This window comes from Chelmon rostratus, chromosome 3, assembly GCF_017976325.1.
Source record: "Chelmon rostratus isolate fCheRos1 chromosome 3, fCheRos1.pri, whole genome shotgun sequence".
Classification (NCBI taxonomy): Eukaryota; Metazoa; Chordata; class Actinopteri; order Chaetodontiformes; family Chaetodontidae; genus Chelmon; species Chelmon rostratus.
In genome coordinates, this window is record NC_055660.1 from 12381593 (window position 1) to 12391019 (window position 9427).

Sequence of the window (9427 nt, forward strand, 5' to 3'; positions counted from 1 at the left end):
TCACCTCTGGCCATTAGCCTGCCTGCTGCATCATGAACACACACACACACACACACACACACACACATGCACACATGCACACACAAAGCCAGATGTATTGGAGCGCTCTGTTCTGCAGCTGAGTCTTAAAATAGACTCCACCTACACATTCTGTCGCCCGCCGGCATCAACGCATCACTTCCTGTCTCTGCCAGCTCTGCTGCTGCTGCCAGACACACACACACACACACACACACACACATACACTTACCCATGAACACACATGCAGGCATTCTCCCTCATTCACATTCATAGTTACTCAGTCCTCTGCTGTAATGAAACATCTCAGTTGCACAATCGGCGCCGTGAGAGGCATGAGGTCATGTGTTCACAGCTTCTTGACATGTGATCCTCAGATGATTGCGCGCACACACACACACACACACATACAGCACATAATAATTTCCTCTTTATTTCCAGAGAAACACACAAGCCACTTTCTAACCAAATTTCAACGGACTTCCTGTTCATAGGAACACACACTTCCCTGTGATCAGTAAGGGCTGTGTGAGGTTGATATTGATTCGGAGCTTTTTACATTTGAAGTTAATAACTGATATATTGTGCCAATGATCTAAAATTGTACCATTTGGTAATTATAGAAATAAAAAAAAAAACCATTTTTTTCTCTGAGATTTTTAGTCCATTAATTAATTGATAAAAATATATAAAATGATGATCACGTTGAATACAGTCAGTACAGTGATGGTCATCACTTAGGGGCTGTATGAAATTTATGAGGGGGTGTGGGGTTGAATATTTCCAGAAAATCTGCAAAAGAAAATGTGAGTTAGTGTGCATTTCCATCCACTGCCATCACGTGAATATTTAGAGTCAGGTGCATGGAGATAAACAGCTGGTGGCGTTAACTGTCCAGGTCGTTTAAACCACTGCAGCAGCGAGATGGTGTGATTGAAATAGGTCGAGTGGAACCTCAAACGGAGGAAAACCATGCAGAGAACATGATGGAAACATGACATGTCTGTTTGTTTCACGCATCAGTGAGAACGGTAGTCTTCTCATCATCCTCACAGAGCTGACGTTTCATCTGCTGCTAAATCATACTAACGTCACGATTTACTGCCATTTCATTACACTTTGATGCATTTTGCTTTTATCGATACACAGGCTTTTCCATCTCAGCCAAGCTTGAAAACTTTTGTGGTATTTCATATATCAATCAAATTTTCTGTGTTTCCACAAAACCAAAAAGAATCACATAAAAACTGGTGGACGGTAACAGACCTACTATTCCTGTGTGTTGCAGTTTTGTTTGTTTGTCTGTTTGTTTTCTAACTCAGCTGGAGGCTCCCAAGAAAATGGGGAAATTTCAATCAACCCCATATTAACAATTTTATACACTCCCTAATATATAAATGTTTATGGTCATGTACTTATTCATGATAATGTGTCGCCCGCAAATGTGTCATTTAATTTAGTTTAATGACTCAACCCGCGTACCGCAGCACTAATTTCCGGTATATAAATTAAAACAACAACACCGTCATCAAAATAGAGGTCTACGCCATGAGCTACATGATCAGACACCCTGTATCAGCCCCCACACATCTGCACACAGCTCCCTCGCTCTGATTGGTCACACTGTATCTGCTGCCATCACAGGCAGGAGCGCGCCGGTCGATGCATGCATGTATCCTGTGTGAAGACATTTCCTGCGCTGTTCTTTTTTTAGCTCCGAGCTGTTAGAGGCCCACGTCACTGTGACTGTCTGGCCTCTGCACTCTGCATCTTAATCAGACTCTCACGTATATGGCCGCCACAGTGGAGGATTGGTCCAGGGAATCCATCGCTGAAAATGTGTCCGCGGTTTGCTTAGCTGCTGTGGCAACAGGATATTTCCATTGGAAATATAGAAAATAACAGGAAGCAGGAAATGTTGGAGGTGTGTTATAAGGCTGGTGCATATTTTAAAAAAAATCACGTCAAAAGAGCAACAACAGCTGATTTTACTAACACATATTGTGTGTGTATCCAGAGCCTGATGCATCTTCCTCTGCGCCCAAGAGCTGCATTGTTGTCCTGAAACTATTAAAAACACATCAATGGGCCACACTGTGGCACTGTGTGAAATGTTCCTTCATTACCATGAACCGCTCGGTCCCACATTCACCGTCATGCTGCAGAAAATACTCACTAAAGCATAAACAGAGCAAAAATAGCAAATACACTATTTACAGCTGTTTGAATTACCCTGCAAAAAACGACAGTTCCCAACTGGAAACAGGGCATTTAATTTTATATTTATTAAATTCCCAATGTAACAACTTCAAATTCCCTTAAAATGCGAAATTTTTAATCAAACATAAGCAAATCAAACATTTGAGAAGGTGGAACCAAGTGTTTTTTAGCCATGCTAGCGGCGTTGATCTATAGATGGCGATGCTGGTTGGTCTGTCGGTTTACCACCTGACATTCGTGGTCCCCAGAGGACAAAGCCTGCTGACTTTGGTGATCCCCTGACTCTGCCTCTTTGCCCCTTTGATTTGAGTCAAATGTCTCACTGACCACTGGCTGGATTGCCATGAAGTTTGTAACATACAGTCATGTCCCCCTCAGGATGAACCGTAATTTGCATGGTGGCCCCTTCACTTTTCATGTAGTGCCATCATCAGGTCAGAATTTCAGTTTCTCCAATGCTTCGGTTTATGACCAAATAGTGCAAAACTCTTGACATTCCCATCTGCCGTAGTTGCACTTTGTGTTTAGCGCTCATTAGGTAATGCTTTAACGGTGACTCAAAGCACCACGGCCTCTATATGTACAGCCTCGCAGTGGGGTTGTCTTAGTCTTGTTGGCAGTTTAATGGCCAAAATAACTAAAAACATGATTCTTACATACTGTAGAACAAGAACAGTAGCGGTAATGATTGTACTCTGTCTCTAACAGTCCACTCACACACTAAGTGACAAGGAGCAGACAGTAACACAGAACTGAGAATTGGTGGCGCTTGACACCAAGTCCAACCCGCTGTCTTGCTGTTGTTAAGTACAGAATATATTACGTGGCAGATTTTCTTAATAAAGCCGCAGAACACTGTGAAATAAAAGGAACAAAATAATCACACCATCAGTTTCTGTGAAAGGAAGATTTGCGCCTCTGGCCCCATTAACGCCCTTTTCAACACAACAGTAAAAGCACAAGCCTGCACATTGATATTAATAATAATACCAATACCAATAATACCAACAGCATGTCTGCCAGCTGCAAATGCTGTTTCACATGTGGTATATGGGAGCCAGAATGAGTCTCTTTCAAAAGCATGTTTGTGATGGTGTTTCATTGGAGCACATGTTCTGCCCAAGGACATTTGTATTCTTGTTTAAGTGGCTGTGTGGAACACGATGTGCCGCTGCTTTCGTACCTGTCTGTGGAGAACCTGCAGCTCTAGGCAAACAGCCACAGAAGCGCCACTTTGGATCTCCTCTGAGCAGTCGTGGATGCGATCGATTCACACCGCGTGGAGCGTTACTGTGGCACCAATGAGCCTCACAGATCGACAAAACCAAACGGGCTGTGCTTAGGATCTTTACGTCCTCACACCACAGAATGGCCTGAGTGTGAGAAAGCTGATGATCGATGCCGATGAGTCAGTGAGAGACAGATTTCTGCCATTCAAAACTCTCTTTCCTGCCTCTGCTCCAACTCTCAGCTGCTCAGCAGTGAAAGACGTGGCTGATTCATCTGACATATTGACAAAACAAAACTCAGAATGGAGTTGTCACGCCTGAGGAGAGCACGCCTCATTCTCGTTCACTTTCCTGTTAAAATCCTGTTTTGTCTCAGTTCTCGCATCTTTTCACGCCCCCTCCTCTCTGATCATACAATCCACAGTGAAATAATACACCTAATATGTCAATTTAGTAACTAATTTGCATATAGTGGCATTGTCTTTGTTAATAAACCAATTATGTTGCCGTTTAAAGTACGCTGCGTGGCTTAAATCCTCATTTTACAAAATGATAAACACTATTACAGCCAGCAATCCCCTCTATCTGAATAATCATTGCCGCTTAAAGAAGGATTTATATGGGAGTTTCAAAATGAAAGCATCGACCCCCTATATGACCTAGATTTTTTCATGCTAAGCTAATGACGTACGGGCAGATCAGGGTCACTGTGATAAAACTCCTATCCGGGTTTTTGTGTACATTCATATGCCATGTGGATATTAGGCGGCATTAACACTCACAGTGTGATAATGCAGCTGTTGAGCCGCCGATGCATGAAAACAACATTCATGAACAATCATAATGAAAACATGAAGCATTTTGTATCGGGGGCTCCCAGCCTGGTGGTGGGAATCCCCCTTGAAAAATGTGAGCTAGTATCAGATGATTTAATCATAAGCATAAAAATAGAAAATAATGATTTTGTTACTAAGCGTTTTCTCAGATTGTGTGTTTTATCTGTTCTTCACCTCCTCCAGTGAAGAGAAAAATCCCTCTTTGGATGAACTTTGGATGACGACAAAAAGGTAGAAAAAGAAGGTGAAGATTATTAGTAGGAGGAAAAGAAATTTGATGATGATGATGATGATGAGCTACAGTGGAAAAAATGACAGTTCTTTGTATCAAGCTTCTCAAATGAGAGGACTTGATGCCTGGCTTTGTTGCACGTCACTGTAGATTAATGGTCAAACAAAACAAGACATTTGACATCTAGTCTCATTATTTTTCATTGGAAAAATAATCATGCTAGTATGATAACGAAGAGGCACCATAGATATAAGTAAAGTTGAGTCACTGTAAAGCACCTTTCTAGTTCTTCACAATAGAAGACAGAAGCAACAGACACAAAAATATAAAAAAAAAACTTCAGAATAAACTGAATAAAGTCAAATCTAAATGCTTTAAAGGTCCATTAGTTTAAACACAAGGATTACGATGACTTAACAAAACAAACCCAACTCAGGGTCCACTGATGCAGCTCTTTCCAGTGATGTCAGCTGTATCACAGTGTGATCAGCCTTCGTCATGGAGACGCTCTGTTGACACACAAGCCCAGTAGCTGTTATCTTTTGTAGGACTTGTCATCCGTGGCGGCCGGCGAGGACCTTGACATTGTTTTGCCAAGCTAGCATTTCGTTCTTAAGAAGGAGGATGATGAAAAGTAGCTGAAAGGGGAAGAAAAAGAAGGTGAAGCTCATCTGTAATGAGGATGACGAAGACGATGATGGCCATTTCGTTCCCATAATCACATGACCTTTCTGCATCATTTTCATCCCATTGTTGTCTCTTATCGCCTTCCTCCCTGCAGTCTCTCCGTCATCATCTTCCTCATGCTATTGAGTATTGATGATGATGGTGGTGACTGTTTTAAACCTTTCACACCCTCCTCCTCCTGGAAACAGTATATTTTTCTTTCACAACAGGGAAAAAAGACACAAAAGACACAAGTCTAATCCATAATTACGCATTTTACAACGTCATACTTGTGTACATTTTTTACAGCAGTCGCGGCCTGAAAGTTAGAAAACGACACCATCACGTGGTCACTTTGTTTATTCTCACTGGTGACCTCATGCTGCACTATGACTGAAACTAAAACTCCGCCTGTCAAACCAAGTCAAACTGCCTTCCTCCTCAGGTCTGATGGCCCATTCAGGGCTTACCACCTGGTCCACCAGGAAACACGTCTCATTAAAGGACAATTCAGTTTCTTTTGCAGCGCCTAAACAAATTCCACTCGGCTTGTTTACGACCTGACTGCTCGTCTTGTCCCCAGCTGCTAGTTTGGCCAGTTCAATATTATTAGAAACAGAAATCATGATCAAATCTACAAAGATGAGACCAAAGTGATAAAAACTGGAATCATTATTTAAGGAAACTATAGAAACCATTAAATAAGGCCTCACTGGGCTGAAATCATCATAATTTTTTCTCCTCCTTCCTCTTCGTGACTCAGATGCTGCTTTGATAAATTGGAAATAATAAGTGAGAATGATGATGGTGGCTGGGGTGAAACCCCGAGCAACCAGTACAACCAGATCTCCACTGTCCTGGAGTTTCAGGGTGTAGCTACCTGCCAGCGATCTGGCTGCTGCTGCTGCTGATGATGATGATGATGAAGTGGCCCTCAGGCTGTAAACACTACCTGCTGCTCTCTGTATTATTCAGCAGCTGTGTTTGGCCCCTGCTGCTGTGGTGACGTTGCGTAACTCTTTTATTATCCCTCTTTGAATCGGTGTCAGGTCATGTTGGGAAGGAAGGATGTGATTCAGAATTCTGTCATAATCCACAGGAAATGGTACGACCCTGGGAGCTGTTCGTGTGTGTTTGTTTGTTTGAATGTGTGTGTGTGTGTGTGTGTGTGTGTGTGTGTCTTACCGTAAGCATGAGATTAACAGCAGCGAGCCAGACTGGCGCTGGCCTGTACCAACCTCCTCCCTTTTATAAAGGATTGACCCTGTGCACTGTGGCCTAATACATCCCTTTAATATCCCTTTAATTTTGAAATAAGATGTGTAAGGAGTGTGGAGGCGGTGAAGAAGATGTGTGTGTGTGTGTGTGTAACTTAGCAATTCTAAACATCACCTAAACATTTAATCACTTCAGAACAAAAAGAGCAAGACACCTGAGGGACATTTCAGTGTGTTTATTCCAAATATTTACACAATTTATTCGATCATACGATTAAAAAAAGCAGCTTGGAATGTGAGGTACGGTTATTTTTTCACAGGTCAGACGTGAACAAGAACATTTCAGTGACATGAAAACACAGAGTTTAGATGACTGGGCTTTCAACACCATGTTATGGACAGCCTGTTTTTTTCTTTTCTTTTCAAAGCACCATGTGAACACAGTTTACAGGACAGTCCCCAAGCAGTAGTATCTATGTGTCAAAGTCCACAGCAGCGTGTGTGGCAGTGAGTCTGCCTCAACTGTCCTTCCTCTTTCAGTGTTTGAGTCTGATAGCCCGGCACAAAGGCAGGAAATTCCCTGAAGTCCTGTGTGTGTGTGCGTGTGTGGTGTGCGTGTGTTGCTCTGTGGCCGTTTACCACTTCACTTCTTCTCTGACTGAGTCACTTCACTCTCTGCTGATTCACACACACACACACACACACACTTTGAGTCAGCAGCAGTCACTTGTTTGGACTCATTTTGCTGAAGGTGAATCACCGGGAAACAAAAAGCATCGCAGCCAGTTCCCCTTCGGTTTCTTCCTCAAACTTTCCAGCCCCTCCGGCCCGGTTCAGCTTGTGTCTCTCTCTCTGCTTGGTGATCTCTGTTGGGGCTTTTCCCAGCCCGGCAGGCACGCTCCGATCGCCCGGAGATCTCGCACCGCGGCCATAATCCCTTTGTCCCGGGACCGCCGATGTAGGTCAGCTCCTCGGTGCGCCCAGGGATCAAACCGCCCTTATAGGTTAACGAGGAGTGAGAATCACTCCGCTCCAAAGTCCCATTGGAGGCTATTTTCTCCCTCCATCTGTTCAGAAGGCAGGTATAACCCGATTTAGAGACAAAGCGGTCAGGGACTCCCCGGCACCGGCGCGACAGCTGCCCAGCGGGGCCGCATACCTCTCCTCCCCGGGCTCCAGCCTCGCCCTCTTGCTGGGAAGGAAGTCAGGCGCCGCCGACGCCTTGCCCCGGCGTTTCCTGGACTGCCTCGCCGGGCTCAGGTTCTCTTTGTCCTCAGTGATTTCACTATCACTGTCTTCATCCGCGCTGTCCGGCTCCTCAGAGGCCGGCTCGGCGGAGTTCAGTGCCGGCTGGGGCTCAGGCTGGGCAGGCTCGGGCAGCCCGGTTTGTTCCCCCGGGCCGGAGCTAGTGTCCATCGGTTCCTCCGGTGTCGACTGCGCGCCGCTTGGCCCCTCGCTCTCCCGGGAGGAGTGATAGATGTCCCGGGCAGACCTCATGACCATGGAGAGCAGAAGGCTCCGGTGCAGTCTCAGTCCGCCCCTCTGGGTCCTGGAGGCGTACAGCTTGCTTATCGACACGGCCAGGATCCGTCTGGCTTCGGCGTTGACTTCCATGGCGGTTGTGGCACTCATAGTGTGTTTTTTTAAATGCGTAATTACGCACGGTTGTTTTGGCACTTTCACCAAAAGCTCAACAGGCAGACGAGCTTTATCTGTCCCGAGTTAGACTTTAGTTTCTAGTTTGTAATCTGTCTTCCGCTCTTCACCAGTTGTTGTACTCTGAGAAATGAGAGTGTGCGAGTAGAAGGGTGGCGTTTTATTTCCTCTTTGACGTAACGTGGACTTCATTCCTCAGTAAGTGACAAACAGGCGCCGCCCACACCTGCTGTAGCTGCCTGCACGCACACACACACACACACACACACACACACCATCTGTTCCGTCTACCGTTTTTTCTCGCAGTTGATCATTTTTTCTCTTCTTTTATTATTTCTGCTTCTGCTGCAAATCATTTGTCGCTGCCGAAGCTCATTAGATAAAAGTCTAATTTAGTAGATTCGACTCTTAAAGGATACATTTTATCATACATCTCCCTCAGTTTCAGCTTATTTGTTTGCTTCCTTATAAACATGAAGGAAGAGGGTTTTTTCTCGTTTTATGGCTCAAATGTGTTTCAACAGACGTCTTAAATTCTACTCAAATTGCTGCAAATTTCTTCTAATTTTAATACCATGAATTAAAAATAAAAAAACAAGGTTATTATAAGCGAGCAAGCAGGCAAAACATTATTTATAGCACATTTTATTCTAGCAGAGGCAAAAAGTAATACAAGTGTACACATATGCTATTATTAGCTAGACTAAAACAATCAAACGTATTTGAATCTATAACAGATACATTTCAGCATTTACTATGCCACAAAATAATGTTTCCATAATTAATTCTATGATGATTGTATAGGATGATAAACGTTGTTTTATAGAAGTAAGTTTCATTTGAGAGATTCTCTGACATTACTCCACATTTCAGACCTTCACACAAGAGGAGGAAGTGTTGGGCTGATCTGCCGCGCGCTGTTTGAGGAAGTGCTGTTAAAGCGATCGATTGTAAATATAAGAAGGAAACGTGAAAAAGAAACGAGCTCAGAAAGTTCAGTAAGAGTGAGGTCACGTCAGTCAGTGTTTACATTCTGGTAAAAAACGCAGCCGGCAGTTCGAAGAATTTACGTGGGAGAAAGAAACGTGTCTCCAATTCCTCGGGAGTTTCTGCTCTCTCTCTCTCTCTCGCACTCTCTCTCTCTCTCTCACACACACACACACACACACACACACACACACACACACACACACACACACACACACACACTCGCACTCTCAGCCTCCATATATGGTCCATCCGGTAGTAAAGCCCCGTGGGGACGCGCACAGTGGAAAAGCCATGACGCGAACGCGCAACCGCAGCCCCCTCCGCCCCAACGCGTGCACCCGGGCACAGCGGTGATGGCGTCAT

The 9427-nt window shown here is 44.3% G+C and overlaps 1 protein-coding gene across 1 annotated transcript; it reads right to left on the bottom strand.

Moving 5' to 3' along the window:
- Window positions 1-6639: 6639 nt before the first annotated feature.
- Window positions 6640-8191, bottom strand: ier2b (immediate early response 2b). The gene has a single exon (XM_041933912.1). The coding sequence runs from the start codon at window positions 8048-8050 to the stop codon at window positions 7490-7492; it is 561 nt and encodes a 186-aa protein (XP_041789846.1). The 5' UTR covers window positions 8051-8191; the 3' UTR covers window positions 6640-7489.
- Between the last annotated feature and the right edge of the window lie 1236 nt (window positions 8192-9427).